Source organism: Cydia splendana, chromosome 2, assembly GCF_910591565.1.
Source record: "Cydia splendana chromosome 2, ilCydSple1.2, whole genome shotgun sequence".
Lineage (NCBI taxonomy): Eukaryota > Metazoa > Arthropoda > Insecta > Lepidoptera > Tortricidae > Cydia > Cydia splendana.
Genome location: NC_085961.1, coordinates 12,744,869 through 12,769,812, shown reverse-complemented (window position 1 = coordinate 12,769,812; position 24,944 = coordinate 12,744,869). Strand labels below are relative to the sequence as shown.

Below are 24,944 nucleotides of genomic sequence, written 5' to 3'. Positions count from 1 at the left end.
TTTCCTTTTGAGGTACGGAACCCTAAAAATAGGGTTGCCTAAAGAAATCCGGTCAAGGCTATTTTTAATAAATTTTTGAAAAAAAATCTTTTTTTTCAGATTTCACCGATTTGTCTGACAAACGAAATAAGTTCCAATGGAAAGTATAGAACTTGTACAACATAAATCAACTAGGTTGCCTATCTTTTTCCGGTCACTATTATGTAGTTGCCATGTTTAAACAGGTGCGTTTTTATCGATAATTGCACTCATCTCAAAAAAAAATCGCCACACATTTAGTTTCTTTCGAAGCGTTTAGAATCTGTGCGGAAAGAGAAGAGTCGTGGCAGAAACGGGAACTAACATTTTAAATTTTATATGGCAATCAAACCTTTGACACCTGTCTTGTAAAAAGTAAACAAACTTCTGTCATTAAGTATATATTTTTATTAACAAAAACCGCAAGTTTTATATATAAAATATTTTCAAAAGTACATAAAACCACAAGAAAAATTATATTTAACATTGTTCGGTTTTGTCAGCGGGAAGAAATCGGCTAAAAGCCGACTATTGACTTACAAAAAGTCGCGGAACGTGTTTCCGCTATTCACGGGTATTGATGTTGTATTTAATATTAAATAATTACCTATTTAATAACCCCCTAAGTAACTTGTCTCAGGTACATAATCGGTAAGTATATTCATTCAAAATATATTAATTTTCATAAATATGCAGGTCATTCATGATCTTTAAAATAACTGACAAATAGTCTTGATACTTGCCATTTTATGCATATTTATATATAATATTTTTTTTATGGATTGTGTAAAAGTTCCTACAGTATCTCGAATAAAAGACCGCTAAGTAGGTGATATGCAAGAATTCGTAATCTACGTGCCGGATTCAAGCACATCCAGTTCCTTACATCAGTCCCTGGTTGTTCTGAAGCTAGCTCAAACATAAGTGACATTGAATATATTAATTCAGACTTCGATTACAAAGAATAAAACTTTTTCTAATAAAATATTTCTTTATTTGTAAGTTCGTTTACTAGGTTCTGTTAGTTACGAAATTATATTTTCATATCTCATGCTCTGAAAGTGGGTCGTTGTTGTTCTAAAAGGTGCGCAGAAAGTGATACGTTTATGCTCTAGCGCAGAAAAGTGGTGTACTCCTCTGCGTCCCCGTCCCACGAGGCACGAACAACTGGGTGGAAACAAAATGGAAAAATAGTGTCTTTATTTCCTCGCCTGTAACAATTGGTAATTCTTTAATTTTACTAATCCCACGTTGATCCTTTTTTTTTATAAAAAATGATGTAAGTAAATTGTTAAAACAAATTATTCTTGATTTCTTTCGTTGAATTCTATTTACTCGATTTCATAAGGCGGGAACCAAAAGGAATACACCAAAAATATTTTTTTTAACCTTACACTTGCGTAAATGAGCAAAGGCAGATTCTTATACAGCCACAGTTAAACGTTTGTACGATATTAAATTGGTTTTTAAAGTTATTTAGCACTATATTCATGAAAATAAAATAAAATACAAGATAAACATTTCTTATATCATTAATTAAATTGTTATTTAATATTTAAAATACTTTTATTATATTATTAGGTGGTGCGACGCACCAAGGTCGCGGTACGGTCCGGTAGTCTGTGGCGGCTTTTAGAACGAAAAAGTATAAAATTAAAAAGTAAGAGGCAATCCCGCTGATTTTCGTACTACAATGAACAAATCATTTTAAAATTACTGCAGTTTGTTAAAAAATGTGTGTTTTCGTAAATACCTATTGCAATCTAAATGATTTTCGCTAGGCGTTATTAATCTTTACACATGTATTGTAAAGTCTCCGATTGCAAGTAAGTCCTAAGGTAAAAAATCATGGCTGTAGGTCTATTGGGTACTTCAATTACTGATTTTGCGAAATTGCCTTGTCTTGTGTGGTTTCCTCGCATACGATATGAAAAGTAGAGTGTTTAACTCGGGTGAAAGGCACCATTTCCGTCTCGGACTATTGGCGCTCTCACTGCGTTCGAGCGCCAAACTACCTCGACAGAAATGGGTGCCTTTCAACCCTTGGTTAACAATCTACTATTCATATTTAGCAGACTTTTCGGCGAAGTAAAATATCGTGAGATGAGAGAACCGGACATATCCCAATAAGGCCTACCTACTTATGCACTATTTTTATTCATATTCATATTTATTATTAATAATGTACACATACATTACAAGTCAAGTTTACAATGGGTGAAATATATCCCAGATAATAAAATTACAGTTCTATTGCCCTATTTCTACCCGGTTTTGTATTTAAATAACTGTTGAACTGCACAGATTAGGCAGTACTAGGCGCCACAAACCCGGTTTCGCCGAAATCGAAAAAACCGGCTAAACCGGGTTTACAGCCAATTGCAAAAACCGGGTTTTCACTTTGACAAAACCGGCTTTTTCGAGTTTTTCGATTTTACAGTTTTATATAAGTTAATTATTTTGAAGAGCAAATTAAAAAAAAACAATACATTATACGCACTAATTGTATAAATAAACAGCTTTTTAGTCTCCAACGTTATATCAATTTGCGCAGTTTTTCAGATAGGCTGCTTAGGCGCACCTTGAAGTTGAGGCTTCAATCCAGGATGCTTCGAAGATATGTATTTAGGAAGGAAGTTGTGTCGGAGAAGATTGCCCCTGAATTTTACTTTCACCTCCTGGTTGGCCAGTTTGTTACACAGGTGAAAGCAGGACACCTCGGTCTTGGAAGTACTGGGGCACAAACGCTACCGAGAGAAATAGTCATCTAATAGATCCAGGTCCTTTTCCAGGGTATTTTGTCCCATTTCCAAGCTGTCTTCTTGTGTCACATACAAGGCCCAGGTCATCAGCATAAGCAAACTTCCGCGAGGTGGTGTTAGCCAGGATACGGCTCAACCATCGCTATTTTCAGACCTATGACAACTAATACTATGTGATAAGGCGATATTGAGAGTGTCGAAAATCCGCTAGCATGTACCGCTCGGAGGCCACTGAGGTACCATCTATTGCTTTCGTTGTAAAGACTAGGTCCGGGTTGTGGTCACTTCTCCATCGAGCTGATTTGAACGTTCCTTTGCCTTTGTTAGAAACGGCTAAAACAGTGTTCCTATCTGCCCATGATGGCTTCCCCGTTGGCGTCAGAATTCCTATATCCCCAGCTGGTATCTATTGTGTATATGTTGTGGATTGTGGAAGAATTAATATTAAAGCATTGATCCTACAAATACTTGCTTATTTTACACATTATACGTAAAATCGAAATCACCGAAAAAACTGGAAACCCGGTTTGGCTGTTTCACAAAAACCGAAAAACCGGTTTTCTAAAATACGCACGGTTTTGTGACCCCTAGGCAGTACATAAATGAGACTCTATCTTGTTTGGTACTAAAATTACAGTTGTATTGGGCAGATTCTTAACTAGTTTTAGCAGTTTTGTCAATCGCACTGTCACTTTTTAGTATCTGAGACATAAAAACAAGAGTGTGTTTTAAAAAGAAAACTAGTGCCTGCGCTAAATCAGAGGATTGATTTGACGAGCTGACACCACCACCAGGCTCCGTTTAGTAAGCCGTGGTAAAAAACCGGAACAAAAGGGATTCAAGTATCATGATCTTTAGTGTCGTACTATACTCACGTGACCAGTGTTGTCAGCATAGCAAAAACCATAAAATAGCACTGGCGCGCCCTCAAATCCCACAACTCTTCTCTTTCCGCACAGACTCTAATTCCGAAACTTTTCACTTTCATTTTTCGTTTCAACCCTAAGGTGTGGGATGTCGTTGGATAGGTCTTTTAAAATGAATAAGAGTGTTCAAGAAACATTTTTTGATAAAGTGAACATTTTCGAAAAAAATCGCTTGTAACGGAACAAAATGTATGTGAGTTTTTTTTTTCACTTCAACCCTACGATGTAGGATATCGTTAGATAGGTATTTTAAAATAAATAGGGGTCTTAGAAAAACATTTTTTGATTAAGTGAATGTTTTCGGAAATAATCGCTTTGAAAGAATCAAAATGTACGTGATTTTTTTTTTACCGTTTTAACCCTACAGTGTGGGGTGTCGTTGGATAGGTCTTTAAAAATAAATAGGGGTCTGCAAACAATATTTTTTGATAAAGTTAACCGTTTTGGAAATAATAATTTAGAAAGAACAAAATACGGGTATTCCTTCTAACTTTTGAACCATTGATCCAAAAAATATGAAAAAAATCATAAAAATAGTGCTTAAAAAACTCATTCAAACAAAATTAAAACAAACTTGATAGGTTAAGCCGTTTATGAGTTATTGGTAAAAGTCTTCCCTTCTTATTTTACTTAAAAGCCTGGCAACCCTTATTTGTGACCGGATTTTCGCAGGCAACCCTATGCCACTGTATTCGCAATAAAATTACCAACATTTTGATGTATAATTCAAGCGTCAGACAGATGAGTGCAATTATCGATAAAAACGCACCTGTTTAAACATGGCAACCACATAATAGTGACCGGAAAAAGATAGGCAACCTAGTTGATTTATGTTGTACAAGTTCTATACTTTCCATTGGAACTTATTTCGTTTGTCAGACAAATCGGTGAAATTTGAAGAAAATATTTTTTTTTTCATAAATGTATTAAAAATAGCCTTGATCGGATTTCTTTAGGCAACCCTATTTTTGTATGTTCAGGAACATATTTTCTTTCATATTTTCATAGTTTTATCCGTCAGACAGATTGGTGAAGGTCCAATGTATGGGGGATCTCCTACTATAAATTTAAAAAGTTTGATAGTAACATGGTATAATAATATACTCCGCCTGGTACTCTATTCCGAGATTCGCGTATGACCTAACTGACACGGGCCTACGTCATCATGCTGTTTACAGCGGGGTTACCGCGAACCACGTTCGACGTGTTGCCTCTCTGTCGCACTTGTAAATTCGTACGTAAGTGTGACAGAGAGGCAAAACGTCGAACGTGGTTCGCGGTAGGCCCTCAGGTTCTCAAACTTTAAAATGTGGGAGAATTTTAACCCACGGTGAAAATTATTTTAACGGCATTAATTTTAAGTTATTCATGTAGAAACATAGTAAAATAAAACAAATCTAATGTATTAAATTAAACTTTATTTATCTATACAAGACAAACGTTTGAAAAACTAATTCACAGTTACACATTAATTACCAAGCTTACGACGTGAAAAGTTTGGAAAACACTGCGACTGCTGACACTGAGCGAGAAGGAAATAACAATTAACACGCGTTCGACAAGAATGACGGTCAGGGCATGAAGTTATCTAGATCCGAATTGTCAAATGTGACAGCGCTATCCTGTGTTGCCAGTAATGTTAACAGAATTACCCGAACGTCTGAAATTTCTTTCGTGAATCGGAAGATATTGCTAACGAATAATTAAAAATAACGTGTTATTGTAAAATTTAAGATAAAATACATATAAATGAAAATTATAAAATTATAAAGAAATATTTTAACTTATTAACCATAGGTATAATGTACCCATGTAACATGTTATGTTGAAATAAAGTAGCAATATTATTGTGACGTAGGCCCGTGTCACTCTGGGAATAGAAGACCATGTTTTATTAGACCATGGATAGTAATATATGTACATTCAACTGAATTTCTGTGAATTATGTTTCAACCAAGTAAATAGTTTATGAAACAATAATATTGAAACTGAAAGTATATGAACTTGATATGAACCAAATAATATATTAAATAATTTCTGAGAAACGACATTCTATGAAATTTCTGTCTGTGAAATAGGGTGACACCATGAAGTTATAAGATGGAGTGAACTGTCACTTTTTTTGCCATACTAAATTTAATCTTATCACCGAGCCAGAAAGACGTTCTTACCAGACTAGAGAAAACGGTCCACTTGAGATAGCAAAGGTGGGTCGCGGTGTCTCACTCGCACATGTTGCCAATGTTAAAAATATACCATTGTGGTAGTATTTATATCAATATACTACTGAAGTTAAATACCTTCTTATATTATTTAAGTGCTATATTTAGAGTAAGGTTCTGATATCTTTTAAGAAATTTGTAAATAATTATGATGTCAATATTCTTAACTGATTTAACCAAGCATGTGCACAACAAAAAAAAACATTAATTTTGATATGGTAGACATTGTAGTAACTTTGAATATTAATTGGTATCCCTAACGTGTGATGACATGTTATCAAAACACGTGAATGAAAAATTTCTTAAAAATGGTGAATAAATGTTGCGTTAAAGGTTGTAGGAGTGAAAGAATTTCTAATTGTGGAATATTGTTTCACAAGGAAGCCACAATTATTACATTTTGCGATAAAAATACAAGTCAACATTGTCAAACTCATTAGGGTGACCATGATGTCGGCACGATGAGAATCAGTGTTACACAATTCTTATTACGTACTTAAAAGTAAGTTTATATAAATAGGTATGTATTTATTTCCGCATGTTTAAATTGGTGAAATGAGAGACAATACAGAATAAATAATTGACAAGATTGAAATCCAAAGTCCTTAAACATTACAGACACATTTATACATTGTTATAATAATAAAAAAACACATTGATAATAAAAGAAAAATAGAACTTTATGGTAATTTACTGACTTTTGGGACGATACCAGAAACGTTACTCGGAATTTACCCTCTTTGGAAAATTTACTGGGAACGGCACATCACTAGTTTCTTTACATTTCACGACTCTTCTCTTTTCGCACAGATGGTCTACCACCGTGAACACTGAGGTTCGCAAATTGCGGGCATCTTTCTGTTTTACTCCTATAAAGGAGTAATTACAGAGACAGAGAAAGATGCTCGTCAAACGATGCAAACTTCGGTGTCTATGCTCCAGTGACAAGCGTCCTAGTTAAAAACTATAGCAAACGGGCGTAGCGGTCCCACGCGACCCTGTGGCAGTGGCGGATTTGCCCTAAGGCCGAGTAGGCCCGGGCCTAGGGCGGCCAGATATTTTAAGCGGCAGTCTATATGATGGGTGCTCAGAAAGGGGCGGCTAGTGCTTGCTATGAAGGGCCTGGGACCTAACGCGGCAAAGACTGTAAAAAGCTCTCAGGACAGTGGGGGTGTCCTGAGAGCCTACCCCGAGCCGCTTTCGACGTGTTGCCTCTTTGTAGCACTTTCGTACGTAAGTGTGACAGAGGGGCGACACGTCGAACGCGGTTCGCGGTAAACCCTCTGGTTCTGTCAGCATATCTGTCTCTCTATCTCTCTCACTCATACCTGTATTCTTGATAGACGTTACGGCGGACCACCTTCCTGAGGATCGACCATTTTCGTGGTCCAGCAGCATCAAAAAATAACTATATCCATCCCTTTTTAGGCCATAATACTAGTACAGCGAAAAGACAGTATGATTCTTTATAACTGATATAACTATGCATGAATAAGAAAAGATCCTGGCCAAACTATATATTCAATGTTATCCTAATATCCCACATACATATGACTTATGGTCACCCTAATTAGAAAGAGATGCAACGGCCCACCTTGACTTCTCATGTGGACACACTTTTTGGCTAATGTACACTATCCGGTTTACTCTCTAGGTCCGTGTTTCTATCACACTAAACTCCGAGACATTAAAGTTTAACTTTGCTTAGTAAAATTTAAAAAATAATTAATTTACGTACTTGACAACTATGATCTTTTATATAGGTATTTAAATTTGATTTGGGATATAAATCCCACATACCTATTGCTAGAAAAAACGGCAATTTTTTTAAAATGTAGGCGCGATGGGTTATCGATTGTCCAATAGAAAATTTGAATTTCGCGCCTTTTTCTAGTCACAAAGTTGTTTGACAGATTATATTTTTCAAAATAACGACAAAGCCTCGGACAGACAGACTGAGAGACAGACAGACGGACATACATAGCGAAAGTATAAAAGGGAGGCGAATCTTATTTAATTTAGGTATATCTACCTTTTAGCCGGACACTTTCTGCTATCTTGCTAAGAAGGAAGGGGAAATAAAGTATAGCTTTTCACAAAGTATTAACTTGTTAAATTGATGTAATAAACATGTAATAAATATTAATAAGAGTGCCTATTTCAGGTTCTGCATGCTGTACAGAGCCATCAACGGTGAAAGCAGCTCGGCGGGCGTGGAGCGGCGAGAGGACCCCGGCACGGCTCCACACGCACACACGCCCGCTTCTACGGCGCCAAGATATGAGGTGAGCGTACTAATTCTAAGTACTTATTTCAATTTATTTTCACCACAGAAGGTCGTAACGTAAAGGCTCCCTTTATTCTTTAACAACTACTTAATGTGAAAGTTGTATTTTTTCCACAAGAGCGGCAAAGTAATTAGATGCAAATTTTTTGTTGTTTCATGTTGGCTGGTAGAATTGACTTTTAAGTGATGATTTTAATTAATATATAATTGCGTTCGTTTGGATATAATTTGTAATGTTTTATACTTAGTATTTTCCTCGTGTTTGGTGTGGTGAAAAACTACACTTTCATTCGTAGTTTATGGTCTTACTCTAGCTGGGTTTCTGATTTGGAATTATTGTGAACGCCTGTATTAATTGTACTAGCAATCTTCCATCAAGCATAACTCGGTACCAAGCAAAGCACCGTCATACCACCATAGTCACACGGAAATTGGTACACAGGGCCCACCTACACCATGCCCAGCACGTGTGGAGTACGCCACGCCGGTATTCGCGCGCAACTACCAAGGCGTGTGGCGCTACGTTGTGCAGATACCTTACGAGGGCTACTTCACGCAGACCGTGGAGGTTACCAGGTCAGTTGATTGCAGTTTACTTTTTGACGGTATTTAGGCAGGTAGATGGACATACGTTGGTAAAGATCAGTGGATGCCTGGTTCCTCAACGTATGCTGGCCTTTTTATATCTATACGGCTACCGGACACTTTATGTAGAAAAGCCGGTCAACGGATGCTACCATCCTAACTTACGATCCTAACAGTAGTTTTTCGTTCCTTGTAACATCAGGACATCACCGTTACCAAATAGAACCTACCTATTAGGTACTTACAAAATCTCTATAGGTACTTCTACGATCGACATTTTCCAGTTGAGTTTAAAAGTGTAAAAAACACAAACATTAAATATTTTTTGAAAATTTTAGACAAGGTATTTTTTACGATATTTTGTGTAGCGGAAAGCTAGCCCAGCCATAAGTCCATCCTAATTTTAGGTAAGTAAGTAGGTACACCGGCCTTTCAAACTTTTCAACGCATCGCAATCGCAATACAACAATAGAATACGGAACCCTAAAGAAATGTTTGTAGTTAAGTGATGCTGACGTCCATGGGTGCAGGTGCATGCAATCGCGGTGCCACTACTTGGACGGCGGTTGCCTGTCGTCGCCGCGGTGGGTGTCGCTGTTAGTCGGTGAACTGCACTATCCCACGCCGCAGCCGACCTCCGCCCGCCCTTACACTGACCAACAGGCAAGTTATTTGTAGTTTAACCTTTTGGACGCCAATGACCGATATATACGCACCGCAGGTTCAACGCCAAAGACCGATTAATCGGTCACAGACCACAGAGCAACATAGACCTACGTGCATATGCATAAAGTTCAATTTCAGTTTTGACACTTCGCTGACGTGGCGTCTGAGTGACAGCTTTTGTGTTTGACACGGCGTCGAAAAGGTTAAACTACTTTGCAATCTGTGCTACGCACAGTAGACCACTCAATTCATTGTCTGTGGTACGTGCTACCTAATATAAGTAATAGTTAGACTCCATTTAGGCATTATTAATAGTATTAAAAAGCTGGGGTTTCCACGAGTCAATAAATATAAACAAGAAAGTGGGCGTTCTTGATAAACTTTGAGGTCATCTGGCTCTACTTTTCTTTCTCCCAATCAAAAGCCAAGTGAGAATCGTCCACCTGCAAGTAATTTTATACCTAACCCTTTTGTTGACCTCCACTTAGTCGCCCACCAATGAATAGCTGCCAGAGTCCGGATCCGGATCCAGTAATAACAATAATTATCTACCTACTCGTACTATACCTAAGCCACAGTAACTAAATAAAAGGGTTTGCCGTGGCCAATACTTAGACCAAGGTTTCTTTCTAAAGCGCCCTCCAGACTATGCGCGTGAATCGCGAGCGAAGCCGCGAACGCGAGTGTGGCGTCGATTTCGCAGATTGTTCACGCCTTCGCGCCTTGTTCTCCGTTTTTTGTCGGTATTTCGGCCCGCGTCAAAGGAGACGCGAAGCGCGAACTTGCAAGACTCCACATTACACAATATTTTGGCTCCTCTGTGGCAAGATAAATATTAATTATATTATGATATATTATATTAAGCAGCTATATTTTACGGTTTTACAATAAAACAAAATGGAAAAACAGCTAAATCACGTATGATGCCATAGATAACTAACAGTTAAACTCGATCAGCTGATGCTTTTCCGCCATGTTGCCGCAAACCAAACTGCGAAATCGCCGTGAAGTGTGCGAGTGTGGAATCATACGTCAACTTCGCGATATGTTCGCTCCGCGACGTCGCGCCGCGATTCACGCACATAGTCTGGAGGGGGCTTAACAATGCTCATGGTACTTTCCAGCGACCGCTGGTTTGGTTTTTGTTGTGAAAAAGTGTAAAATAATAGTATTTTATACAATCGTGATATAATAGAGAGTTTTTCAGTCGAGTACCGTGTTTAGGCAACGAAGCTTGCTGAGTTGCCTAAGTAAGGTACGAGATTGAAAAGCTTGATTATATCACTATTGTATACAATACTTTTTCTACTAGTCAACAAAAATAATACTTTAAACTAGTAGAATCATACAAACAAACCAAACCAAAAGTATACAGCTAAGATTCGCGAACAGCCGCGATACCTACATACTGGTACGCGACCCGGCCGCCGCGCCGCACCCCGCGCCCTACGGCGGGCTGGTCAACGACACCTTCTCGTAACTCATGAGGCCCTGGTACTTGCTCCGCGCTAAATTCAATTTTTAGACAGTTGTTTTCTCGATTTTGGCCACCGTAGCCTATGGAGACTAACAAGCAACACTAAGTGGTTTTCGTAGTCTATGGATGTTGCTATATTAAGGGTGTCACATGCGCGTTTCTGACTTATGAACCAATTGTTTCTACTATACAACCTAAAATAATTAATTTGAGCTATGGTTTTGTTTCGTCCTCTTGATCGCGGCGAGCTGTGATTGGTCAATTTCATTATAGTTGACTAAACTGTATCGATATGAATATTATAGTTGAGTTGGCAGCCCATACATTAAAAATATCCAATTGCAGTTTGGTATAAGAAATCTTAATTCAAGAATTACAGTCGACTAGTAGAAAAAATCAATTTCATGTACCTATTAAGAGATTATAACGTAACATCTGTGTGAATTTTTGTTTAACAGTACCAGGAATACCAGCAGTACCTGCAGAAGCGCGCCGGCCCCGCTCCCGACGCGGGCGCGACTGCGGGCGCGGCGCCCGGCGACAAACCGTCGCACTGCGACGGCCACGACGAGATGGGCTGCTTCCAGGTAACCTGACCTCAAGCCCTTGTATCATTTTGAAAATTGTCTTCTCTCAAGCTTTCTAATTTTTGTAATCTTTTGGCCCTACAAGCCTAAATATCAGCGCAGCTTTGAAAAAAAAGATGATGTCTTAATTCCCAGGGTAACTGGTAATTATGATTACTCAACTTATGTAACATTTAGACCGTGTCTTATTTCTGTATGTTGTTCAGGTGCGGCTCTACTACGACTGGTTCCTTGTGCCCGGCTCATGCAAGTGCTGGAGGCCCGACTACTTCGCCCGCTACGTGCGCCGCCGCCACTCCGGCGAGCTCTAACTTCATCGCTCCTTTCCAACGGTGTAAGCACCAGCGGCTATACGTGACGCTAAATATAAATCTACGCGGCTGATGTTCAGTCACCATCAAAGATAAGCAGGCGTGTATGGTAGACGTAATAACGACTTGGTGGAGTAAATATCACTGTCAACATATCGCTCGATAAATTGACGCAAGCTTTATCCTGTCATTATCAAGTCGATAATGCGTCTTCCGTAACTCCGTTATACTATACACGGTGCTCAAAAAAACTTTATAAGTACCAAAATATTTAATATTTGAATGTGCAGCCCAGCGGTTGATAATAAAGTCGAAGTCGAAACCACCTTCTTTGTTTAGATATAACTGTTGGCGGCCGTTCCAGTTTCATAGGGAAGCCGAAATTTTGAATATTTTTCTTATATACTTTCTTCAACTGTTTTTTCTTATGTGTTTGTCCGTGTGTTTGTAATTATGAATTATTTTGAAGACTAAAAAAATCGTGGTGTAATAACCACAGTAGGTACCTATACACTATACACGTGTACGTATTCGCAGATATGTTCACTTTTTATAGGTATTTAAAAGATGTTTGTATTCGTATTTAAAAGATGTTTCCCAAAAAACGTTAAGGTACATTAATATTAAATGTTATTTATTTATTTTAGCACTTTATTCGACGAACTGACATACATTTAGATTATTACTGAATAGGTAGGAAGCAGGCTAAAAATAAAAGTACTTATAAAAAATATTATCCGAAAACCGAGATTTTACGTATCCTCTTTTTTGAAAGTCGATGTAAAATGTAACCAGTAATATTCCTAAACCGGACCATACAAATCATTAATCGAAACATATAAACATACCTAACTTGTCGTCTATGAACTCTAAATCGTAATTAGATTCCAAAAAAAGTAAGACAATGTTGCCACTTTTTACTAGCGCGTCTTGTATTTATGTAAAAATAAGTAAGTAAAAGTACTTTTTTAAATCGTAGGAGTAAAATTACCAATAAATAAATTATCTAAGCGTGTTTATTTATAAAAAGGAATTTACTATTTTACAAACAAATTATTGCAGTGGCAACATTTTTTGGAATCTAATTATGATTTAGAGTATAGGTAGGTTATTTTAATTTTGGCTTTGACCTACCAGATACTACATTGTATTTTTAAGATTTTCTCGACTTGATATTTTTTTCCCGGGCTTACCTACCTACTCTTTATTAGTTGCTCCTTAATTTATTTGACAACGCAGCAGTGCCGACCAATTAGGTTTACTACTTTACTCGAATACAAAGTGTTACAAAAATAGTAGTGATCTGTTTAACAACATAATTTGTAGGTAGATATCATATTCAGATTAGGTAAAAGTAGGAGATTTTTTTTTCAACGCGTAATATTTGTAGTGGGGCAGATCGCCTATACCTATTACCCTCCAAACGCAAAAATATTTTTTTCGCTTAAAAATACGATAACTATGATGCCCTTTCTTGGATCACCACTACTTTTGTTACAACCTGTATTGACTTTTCTACTTTTGTTAGTCATTTACCTACTTAATATGTTTTAGGTAAGTATTCCTATTGAAGTAAAATATCATTTTTCTTACTGAAATTTGAAATTGGTTAGTGTTTTGCAGTGTTAGTGTTTTGCATTGTGAAATATAATGACATTGTTTTAGATATAAGTAATACAACTTTCTTTAGGTAGAAACTGACTCGATATGGTGCTGGCGAGATCTCTTACTATATTACATATATTCACTAAACTCATACCATTGCTTGTACTTAACGACTATAGGTATTATTTTAAGGTTCGTTATAATGTAAAATAATAAGTAAGAGGAAGAAAAGAGGTAAGTGCTTATTATGGGACGCCACGTGCGTCAGTACTTTCGCCGCCTCGCATCTTAGCCGCACAATACGGTCGGCAGGAGCGGCTGCTGAGCACGCGGCGTCCCTTAAAAAAGCTAAATACTCGGCGCTAAGCGGGTACTTATTCGTCCCCCTCGCTGTCGAGACCTCAGGCTGCTGGTGCGCTGAGGGTATGTCCTTCCTCCGGGAGCTGGGTCGTCGCCTGCTAGAAAGAGGCCTTGACCCCCGCTCCGGGTTTTTCCTGATGCAAAGGCTGTCCATCGCAGTCCAACGCGGCAACGCAGCGAGCGTGATGGGCACCTTTGCGTCGGGGGCAGCCCGGGACGGGCTTCAGTAGGCAATTTTTGATACTTATTTAGTTTATATTTAAGTTTAGTTTTTAATTAGTTTTATGTTTAGTTTATGTATTATTTTAATTATGAAATAAATATATTTTTTTATAAGTAAGTATTAATTTAGTTCAGAGTGCATTTATTATTTTATAATTAGTTATTAAGCTTTAAAAAATAATATATCGATACGAGTAAAATAACATCTGTTAATATCTTAATTTATTTAATAAAGCACTGAAAGTTGCACAAGTGTTTTGATTAATAGATATCTAAGTACCTACTTAATTTGAAAATAATATGGTATGTCAAAAAATGCTTAGTAGGTAGTTTTTGGACAACAAGAGAGCAAAGCTCGCTCGAGTGCTTATTTTGAGTTCCGTGCAAGCGAAAGATACTATAATAGATACCTAATTTAGAATCTCGAGCGCAGTAAGGGACTCAAAAGCGCGAGATGTAAATATGTAGGTATTAACTCTGATCTCGTGTTGTACATACAACTTTTCAGCTCAGAAGTGAGAACATAATTAGAAACCTGAACCTGAAAAATGTAGGTTCTTCACTTATTCACTCATGTTTTCTTAAGATATTCTAACAATTAAGTTTTAATACCGCAATCAAACGCAAAAACAAAACGAAATAAATTTATTTAAATAATATGGAAATAACGAACATCAATTAACAGTTCTATCGACAACTTTTTTTTGTAAAAAAAAAACTTTGCAAGTTACGGTTCGAATTGTGGATACCTAGGTACTACTATTTGTCAACCATAGTAGAGATTGTTAAAAGTAAAATTATTTATTTCGCGTGATAATCTGTGCATTTTTGAGTTCATTATTTTAATCATCATCATCATATATATAAAATTGAAAAACCAGAACGGGATAAAAAACGAGCGAAGAAGAGAGATGGCGCCTTACTAATTTCTAAAAAAGTTTTTGACACGTACCTATCTCGAATACAACGCACGTATGCTAAGAAAAAACTGTTTAAATCTATTATCTACATATGAGAATAAAACTAGAACATAAAAACTATCGCTTTCGATGCGTATTTAATTTACAATAAGGAAAAGAAATTTTCATAACAATCGTCATTTTACGACTTCGACCATTTCTCGGGAACTCTCGGTTGCTTTCGTTTGGCGGTGCTACAGATTAGACCAAATAATCCGTAAGTTAAAGTAAACTAAATTATGTTTGTCATGTTGGTATACAGGTATTTCTAAGTTTTTTTACACGAAGTAAAATAAAAAGTGCTGCCAACCATGGTATAATAATATACTCCGCCTGGTACTCCATTCCCGTCTTTTCTAGGTCACCTAACTGACACGGGCCTACGTCATCATGCGACAGCGCTATATGATAATATGCGATAGCGCTATATATAGCGGCCATGTTGTTGTGACGTAGGCCCGTGTCACTCTGGGAATGGAAGACCATGTTTTATTAGACTATGCTGCCAACCTCAACCTTAGTCCATAGCCCATACGAGTGAATTATGCCATTTATGACATATCAATCAAATTAATATTATCGTATGGTTATCGTGTTAATAATTTGTATTATATTGTTTTAAATTTCTTTATGAGTTATTATTATTCAGATTGATTTTCATGGCTCGGCAAACATTGTCATTCATCCAGGGAAAGGGCTGCCGAGAGTGCCGAGATGAGCCAAAAATACAAAGTTATAGAATGGGAGACGAGCGTACTTGGGACAACAAAATGGGAGACGTCCGATGGCGAGAGCTATCGCAAGATCGCAAGAAACATGACGTGATCTGGTATCGGAGGCCAGGTGAGTCCTTTGGATCGTTGCGTCACCTTAGCCGTAGTAATGTTAAGATCCAGAAAGGGAAATGGGGACTACCTACGTTTGTATGAAAAGGCGATTTATGGGTGGTGGTCGTCCATATTCGTGGCTTAAAGCGGAAAATAAGTAATCTAATGAACGTTTTTGCAACTAGGCTTACAACAATAAGTAATAATTTTATGTTAAAACAAGTTTTAAATAAATACCTACGTACGTTATAAGAAATTTTCGAATTAAGTTATCCAAATAACGGCTACCTACTTGACAAATAAGAAATCCTTATCACAGTTATAAACCCTGGCAGGGATACATAATAATGTCGGTATTTAACTAAACATAAGACAAACTCTTTATTTCATTTACGCGAGTGGAGCTGCGGGCCCGTCTAGTTATACAATAAAATACGTAAATTCCTGGTTTTTTATCAAATTTTTATTTAAAGTTTATTTTTATTAATTAATTATTCATACTCGTACGTGTTTTGGAACGATGCGTTCTGGCGTTTTTTGCGACGTCAGTCCAGCTAGACAGGACAATCAGATTGCCAATTTGATCATAATTTAAATTGGCGTCAATCTCATCTAGCGTTGTAGCAGGTACAATAAAAAACATGATTGTTAGTCTAAAGTAGGATTTATTTTTTAGGAATTCGTTGTAAGTTTGCTGGTCGCTACAGTATTCGAATTAGAGTGCAATATTTTTTGGTAGGTGCGTAAGTCGTAGATACTTACGTAAGTATAATAAACATACCTGCTAAATAGTGCTAACAAACAATAATTTCTTTATACAGTCGGTACATACATAAAGCATGTGCCAGACGGTTGACAACCACAGTTTCTGCAACGTGACCTTGGTAGAAAAACAGTGGTTTTAAACCATGAAGCAAGTGGTTGAAAACTAATTCTGCATGACCTTTAAACGCCCTTGGTAGACAGGCGTGCTCTGCCAACCATACAAATTTGGGCTTGTTGTAAAGCCCCCCATTCACACTCCTACCGTGTAGGCCGCCTCGTAGTCCGCCTCGTTGGGTAGGATTGTGTATGGGGGTTGCGGACTACGAGCCATCCTACAAACGGCTAAACGGTAGGACGGCTCGTAGTCCGCAACCCCCATACACAATCCTACCCAACGAGGCGGACTACGAGGCGGACTACAAGGTAGGAGTGTGAATGGGGGGCTTTAAAAGAATTCTAAGTACGTGTGTTGACTGACTTAGGGCGTGTTTATAAATTACAACAAAATGTCCACTCTAAATATACTTGCTAAAATTAGGATGGATTACTTAAATTAAGTCACCTACTAAGAGAACGATATAAATATCAGTAATATACAAAAATACTTCTATACAAGTACCTAATGTAAGCAAATGATAATGTTTAACTTCGCAAAGTCGATCGCTGCACTAGGCTACACTATTGGGAAACATAGCGGCTGTTTCCGAAGCTATGGTATCTCTACTCGACCTCCATTCTGCAAGACGTGTGTCGGATCCTCTGTCACCAGCCCGCATGCCCTCCGGTGTCACCCCAGCCGCTTCGGGCCCGGCACCATGATGCCTGTCCTCATCTATTACTGAGCCTGGTTGGCCTGTGTCTTGGAACGAGTTCAACGAGGGGCCATTCAAATACACTCTGGGTACCGGGTCCTGAGGCCCCCCAAAGGCGACGTAGCAGGCTGAGTAAGGCGGCGGGGGTTCTGCGATGCTAGAGGCTTGCGGACTCTTGGGCAGGCACATGGAGTACGGTGGTGGGGGGTCGCCCAGAGGCAAATTGGGGCTCTCCGGAACAGCGCCCTCCATTGTCCCCTCTTCTCTCATGTGATCTGTGAATTTAAATTTAAAACCATACATGACAATATTGATTAGAAATGATAGCCCTTTGTCGCTAAGACATTACGTTTCCGTGATTCTGACGTTTAGTAATGCAAGTGTTCCATATATCGGTTAGTCGATATGACCCAAAATATACTTAAGTAGGTACCGTAGAGTTTCGTATCTTCGCCTGGATTTTGACACTTTTCCCAAAAAATCTCTCAAATTTGAAAGCATTTTAATCTGTTAAGACGAAAAAATGTTTTTTAGTACTCCTAACTATCAGTATACACAACTAAAACTTAGAATTTCATTGGTTAAGTTGGTAATAAATGCCCCCAAAGGCAATAGGCGATGTTTGGGTATTTTTCCCAATCTTCGCCTATGGCATGCCTTGCCGCTAATACTTACTTTTCTGTGACTTACACATGTTAAGTCGTATCTCCTTGGGATGTGCTAATATACTATGAACCTTAACTACACCAGACTAAGCATATTTTTAAAAAACGGGGTAGTACGAGGGTCGCACTGAAATATTCGGGAATGGGACACTTAGAAATAACATAATAGAAACAGGCATATAATTTATAAAAATGTAACTCTTTATAAAACTTTTAAGGTATATTCCATTTGGTTGTCATTTGTATTTAAGAATTACTGGCAATTTGAAAATTGTATGTCGAACATTATTTGAATTTTTGGCCAAGTGATTTTTCGGATCATATTTTTAAACGGTTTTCAATATGCCCTCAGCGAACAAATAAAAGTTACAATGGGCTTCTGTTATTTTTTTATGAACTAGAGTTCATCGTACGCTCGTTTGCAGTTAAAATTAAATATGAAAGTCACTTTCATTTTATCCCATGGGTGATCTTAAAGAAGCATGTCATTCCAAAGCGACGTCAAAAATTAAAATCGCATTTGTGCTGTTAATTAAAAAGACTGCCAAAAAAGTTGCATATCGGCAGATTTCGACATTCCTAAATATTCATATGACAACAGTAAAAAAATCTTTTATATATATATATATATGTAAAAAAACTTCAATTCCGTTGGCTACTCCACGAATTTCATACAAAACCACTAAGGCCCCAAAATCGCCATACAAAAAGGACTTTGGGATTATGAGCCGTGTGCATTACAGAATGATTACTTTCAAAAGAAAATTTATATGCGTGGTCAGTTTGAGTTTAAGTATGTATTAAAATAAAGATTGACCGTCTAGATGCGACAGTTTTCTCTATTCCCGACATTTTCAGTGCAACCCTCGTAGGCGAAGTTTGGTAACAGTCTGAAGTTGTTTTCATACATTTTCTATAATGAAGCTAGGGCTGCCAAAAATTAACCAACATGCCAAATAAAGGGGAGTAATGGTTTATAAGTTAAAAAAAAATATTATTTTTAACAAAATTGTATAACTGTTGCAAAATTGTTGTTATTATCGTAATTGACAGCAAATCAACCTTATTTACACAAAGTGAGACATAAAAATAACGATTTGGTACCTACTCAACATCGGTAAGAGTAGAAATAAACATTTGCATATAGCGTAAACTAAAATCACCAAACATAAGATAATATTTAAATTGGGAAACAAGTAATGTCATCCACCAATGAATGTGGTACAAAAAATTTGTCAACCCTAGGGGTAGGCGAAATTTGGCAACAAGATGGACGCAAAGTACCCTCACCAATGTTTTATCCAATTGTGACTTCTAAACGTAAGCTAGCCATTAAATAATAGTTTCATATGAAATAGAAATAGTTATAGGATATAATCATGTAAAAAGTTTATCATTACCGGGTCCAAATCACCGTTTAAAACTGAAGTTAAAACACTGGTTCAAAAAAACGTGTGGTCGGTGTCACGAAAAAACCTCACTAAAGGTCAACTGTGTGAAGTTAGCCACAGATTGTTCGAAGAATGTTGACACCCGTAAAAAATACTTTGTATTTAGCAGTTTTATGTAAGGCTTACATTAGAAACATTTTGTTAATGGCAACTTATGTCAAACTAGGCGAAAATAGGTAGCGCAGGCAAAGATACGAAACTCTACGGTACCTAACTATGTGTTCTACATGAAATTTGATAACTTTTAAGCAATGAACGCGTTAATGGTATTCATTTAATAGGATCTTGTAGGATCATACCTACACACCAATTAGGGTCCCGTCTTTCCCTTGATTATGAAAGTTAAGGGCTACATAACGGGGTTCCCCTTTTCTATGAACCTTGGGCCACTACTGTGTAATATAGTCACAGTAGGTAACAAGCTGTTACCTATTGTCCACAGGAGTGACAACCTTAATACTAAAATCCGTATACATATTACAGTGACTATTTTAAGGTAGACAGGTAGTACGTGGGTAGTACCGAGTAACACCAATGAAACCTTTAAATTTTAAGTTACAATTTACGGTAACTAATGTACTTATTTTTAACTTACGGCTTGTAGCGAGTACGTTTGGTGTAAACCATTCATCTGATCGCCTCCGCAGTACTGTAAAATACGAAAAGATTAGTCGAGTTTTGATAATATGAGGCGTATTCTCATTGTAATCACAGGTTACGAATTAGATCTGGATTGGTTATGGATATGTGATTTCTGATTGATCTGTTAGTGCCAAAAGTACATAGCAAATCCAGATCAAATTCATATCCTGTTATTAGAATACCTAGGTACGTCTAATATGTTCAAGTCAGGAACAGGAAAAAAGGGATAATGGATACATAAATCTAACATTTAAAATCTAATCTTACATTTAAAGAACCTCTGGTCGAGGCAGCGCTCAAGCGCCCGCGCCAGCAACACAAGCGCCGCGAGCGCCAGCACAGCCGCCCCCGCGCCAACCGCGCCGCTGGTGCCACTGGAGCTCGAACTAGCACCAGGGGCACCTACGGCTCCACCGTCTGCTCGTGGACCACCCGCTACCGCGTGGTGTAGATCCATATGCTAAAAATCGAGATTTAAAATGTCAATAAGTACTAACTTATTGTGAGTAAGGCGGTCTTCAAATTGGATGCGGACCCTCACGCTGATCCGGGGTACGAGCGGGACAAGCTATATGCGTGCATAGCGCTTGTCACACTAACACACAGGAGCGGCGTGCGGATCAGCATCTACCTACATATATGACAACCGCGCATTGTTTACACCGGAAGACCGGAACATAAGTAGACGTAGACGCTTTTTGTGCCTTCTCACTAATCGCGATACAAAACACAATTTATTACTGAGCTCATTTGTCTCAAGATGTCTTTATGATTGCATCATTTATTTATTTTTCTCAAAAATGGACGGCAAGGTCGACTTTGCCGTTTAAAAAATAGGTTGCGAAGCGCGTAGTTTATGGTCAGTCAAAAATTAAAAAGTTAAAAACATTGCAGTCTCGATTTTGGGACTGCAATGTTGCATACAAATTCCATTATTTGTCGAGTTCCAAACTTTTTAAAAGTTGAAATGGCCATATCAAATGAAGGCACAGGCCCATTAAACAGCCAAACAGATGATTAGTACCGCGACTATTTAGCTGTCTCAAATAGGTTGGCGTATTTTCGGCAGAAAAATACACTTCTATTTTTTTATTAAAAAAATAAAAAGGCGGCAAAGCTAATTTTTTCAATTGTTTCTACTTTTTTCTGTGAAAATATATACGTAAGAAAGTTGCTTTTGTAAAATATTTCTATGATATTTATATTTCTTGCACCATTTTTGAGAAAAGCACTATATATGACTCGGCTGGAAGGCTACTTGCTGGCTTCGGATTCAATTAAACGGACTCCCAAGGTCGTCCGTTTAAAACGAATCCTCAGCCTGCAAGTAGCTACTTCCGAGCCTCGACAATAATGTACTATTAATCAATTTCGGTTTAGTAAGTGTACTTATTACCGTGAAATGCATGTTAGGCGGCGTGGGCGCGTGGAACCGCGGCGGCAGCTCGAAGGCGGGCAACTGCAAGGGGTCGCGGCGTTCCGGACTGAATCGGTCCCGGGCCGCGTCCCGGCCCGAGGGGATCCAGTCCCAGCGCGGCGTCGGCCACGCGCCCACTGATCGCCCGTCCAACCTAGACAACAACTTTATAAGAGGTTGCACTACTGCTTAACTTAGCCGTGGAAAATGTAACGTCTCCACCTATCAAATATAATGTATAGGTGTAAAGAACAAATTGGGACTACATATATTATGTAGACATTGAATTGAAGTAATCTACGTATAGAACCGGCACAGAGAACCAGTGCCTATTTTGCGCTATGAGTTGTTGACGGCCGACGGCCGACAACAAATAATAGGATGCGGAGCGTAAATTTCCCGGCCTAAACGCGTAAGCGCCATGAATTTCTTGGCACTTAATTTATTATTACTCACCATTTGTATCTTAGGTTTATCTGATTGCCAGAGAAGAGCAACTGCGAGAGCTGTGCAAACTGAAAGCGGCGTCGCATGCCCGCTTCGCGCGCCCTCGCACGCTCCACGCCGACGGCGGCGAGCGCCTGGCGCGCCCTTGCGCTGACGCCCGCAGCAGTCAGCGCTTCACGCGCCCGGGCGCCGCCGACGCCGCCCGGGACTAGGGCCTCGCGCGCCCGCACGCCAGCCGGCGCCCGCGGCGCCAGCGTCGCCGGTATCACCACAGGCATTAGTTACGTCTGTAACATGATACCCAGGCGTACATATTAAAGAAAATAAGTATAAATATATGAAAAACTCTGTAGGTATGTTATAACGTACACATATACATTCTGTTAGTATTCAGGTAAGTATAGGTCCGAAATATCATTAGGTACTTATTATTACTAAGTCATGACAAAAATATGCGCTGGCAATATATTTACACAAAGAAAGGTTATTATTTTATACCCACCTTAGATTTTTTTTATCGTCATTAATTTCTCTGACTTTAATACATATGTTTATTATAATAATAGAAAATAGCATTTGGTAGGTACTGGAGGAATGAAGTCACCTAATTTGGTAATACAAAACCCTTAATTGGGGCTCAGTCACTTAATGCTAAATTAGGTATCGTTCTAGCAAGAAAGTGTTTTTATTATACGTACTGCCTAATCTAAGTAAGTAGGTACCTCGTGCTGCTGGCCCTCGTACTAGAAGTTTCCTAACCTCCAGAACGGTGAGCCACATTTCACGTATTTTCCCTTGTTATCTACGTAAAGGAAAAGTTTAGGTAGGTACTGAATAAGTTAATAAATGGATAGCTAGCTATTGGTATCGAGTTAGAAATTATCGTGAAAAGTTAAATATTTAAAACTAGTACCTACATATTGTAGGTATCATTTCAAGTCAATTTGTATCAATATCAGATTTAACGAAAACAACACTTAGCGCCACTTGCACCATCTCACTAACCTGGGTTTAAGCAGACCATGGTAAATCCAGGTTTAACCAGTTAACCCAAGGTTAGTGAATGGTGCAAGTGGCCCTTAACGTACTATATAAGATATCTCTTACCTACATATTCATCTTTTCAAATCTTTCACTACGTTTCGAGTCACTTCTAAGTTACACAGTAGGTCCAAATCCGAATTCGTCGGCCAATTATTGCGTAAATTACTTCCTTCGTTGAAAAGTTGTTGTATCAGATGAATTATCCAGGAACGATACCGTTGCTGCAGATCCCTTGGCAACGGGAAGCTATTTATGTTGTGGAAGGGGAGAGACTGCCCGAGTGCGTGGGTCGATGTAAACACGAGGCCGCCAGGGCGCAGGCGCGGCGATTTTGCCAGTTACGAAAATGAGGGGCGTGTTTACAAACGAAACATATTACACTAATTTGATATCAAGAGCACCTGACATGCAGTAAATTTTAATATACTCGAGAGCGAGAGCCACGCACTGATATTGATATCAAATTGGTATCATATTGGTATTCTAAATAATCTATTTGACCGTTTAATATATATAATAAGGAATTTACCCCCGGTAAAAAATAACCATATAAATGATGTGCAATAAAGATATAGATGAATAAGGATTCAAGCCATATTAGATGAGCTTAAATATTTGAGTTAAATTAGACAGTCCCCTGAAAATAATAAAAATAAATGTGTGTTGTCATGATCAAAAATCTCGGCTGAATATTTATCAGGACCGATAGATAAAGCAAATTAAGTACGGTCATGGAGAAATACCTAAGTACCTAAGCATAGATTGCTCATGAGTTTCCTTAAACTTATATGGGAGGTACAGAGGTATGATATATAAATATTATTGATACGTTTGAACTCGCTAAAATGTAATGAATACGTCTTATGATTATGACACTAAAAACTCGCTTAAAACTCATAATAAGTGGGTTTCTACTCTCTAAGCTTACTTATTTCTGTATGGTACGGTTAGGCAGACTTAATGAGTCTGCCTAACCTAATGTTTACCACATTACATAATATATGTAACTACCGCCTTTGGTAGGTACTATTACGAGTCGGAGGGCGCCGTGGTGGAATGACCTCGATCCCAGTGCGCCCTCACGAACGGCAAAGAGGGTGAAACGCCGGAGTGGGTTTAGTGGGTAGGGCCAAATTCTCCCCCCCTCTCGCTAAGAGAGGGATAAGGAGCGGCGAGTCCCACACACTGTGCGTAAATGCATTCCCACTCCGTCAAAAAAAAAAAAAGGTACTATTACAAATACGAACAAACCGAAAATAAATGGCACATAAAATACGCCGCCTGTCCTACCTATCTATCCTGTCCTAATATCTCAACATGTGACTATACGCATTAGCATTAGCAATTTACGTAATTTTGAAGGCTGTATACTTAGTATGCTTGTCCAGTTCAAAACTCATGACTATCACCACGGAAGAAAGAATGAGCGCGTCGCGCTGACTATCACGTTAATTGATGGTTACGGGCCTACAAACGATTTTCGCAGCACATCGGAAAATGCTGCTACGAGCTACGGCGTAGCACGCGTAGCGTTGCATACCTTCCAACTCTTATATAAACAGGCCAATTCGAACGTACACTGACATCAAAATGATCTCTAAATGGTGTTAATTAGTTATAGTGCGTCTCGTTCGCGCCAGTACATGTACGGACAAGTACGAGCGAAATGCACGATAACTAAATGATATTCTAAGATATTTGAACGTACATTTTGACATGAAAACAATGATTTTACCTAAATGATATCAGTTATTTATCATCCTCGCGTTCAGTTCGCTCGGACTTGTCCGTACATGTATTAGCGCGAGCGAGTTGCACGCGCAAATGATAACTAACTGATTGTTATTCAAATGTCGTTGATGTCGAGTGTACGTTCGAATTGGCCTC

At 38.3% G+C, this 24,944-nt stretch overlaps 3 protein-coding genes across 3 annotated transcripts in view; 2 read left to right on the top strand and 1 right to left on the bottom strand.

Moving 5' to 3' along the window:
* LOC134804506 (uncharacterized) overlaps nt 1-9,673 on the top strand; it is a 48,878-nt gene extending 39,205 nt beyond the window's left edge. The window contains exons 6-8 of the mRNA XM_063777574.1: nt 8,093-8,213; nt 8,658-8,791; nt 9,331-9,673. Of these exons, the coding sequence (XP_063633644.1) occupies nt 8,093-8,213; nt 8,658-8,791; nt 9,331-9,478 (403 nt within the window). The 3' untranslated portion in view covers nt 9,479-9,673. The remainder of the gene's footprint in view (nt 1-8,092; nt 8,214-8,657; nt 8,792-9,330) is intronic.
* Nucleotides 9,674-10,570: 897 nt separating this feature from the next.
* LOC134800938 (uncharacterized) lies at nt 10,571-12,306 on the top strand. Its single transcript, XM_063773472.1, has 3 exons — nt 10,571-10,579; nt 11,402-11,530; nt 11,737-12,306. Exons 1-3 carry the CDS (start codon nt 10,571-10,573, stop codon nt 11,839-11,841), a joined length of 243 nt encoding a protein of 80 aa, XP_063629542.1. The 3' UTR covers nt 11,842-12,306.
* Nucleotides 12,307-17,030: 4,724 nt separating this feature from the next.
* LOC134799309 (uncharacterized) lies at nt 17,031-23,327 on the bottom strand. Its single transcript, XM_063771694.1, has 6 exons — nt 23,121-23,327; nt 22,023-22,300; nt 21,546-21,720; nt 20,417-20,609; nt 20,103-20,156; nt 17,031-17,666 (listed from the first exon to the last, which is right to left on the bottom strand). Exons 2-6 carry the CDS (start codon nt 22,289-22,291, stop codon nt 17,248-17,250), a joined length of 1,110 nt encoding a protein of 369 aa, XP_063627764.1. The 5' UTR covers nt 22,292-22,300; nt 23,121-23,327; the 3' UTR covers nt 17,031-17,247.
* Nucleotides 23,328-24,944: the final 1,617 nt, after the last annotated feature.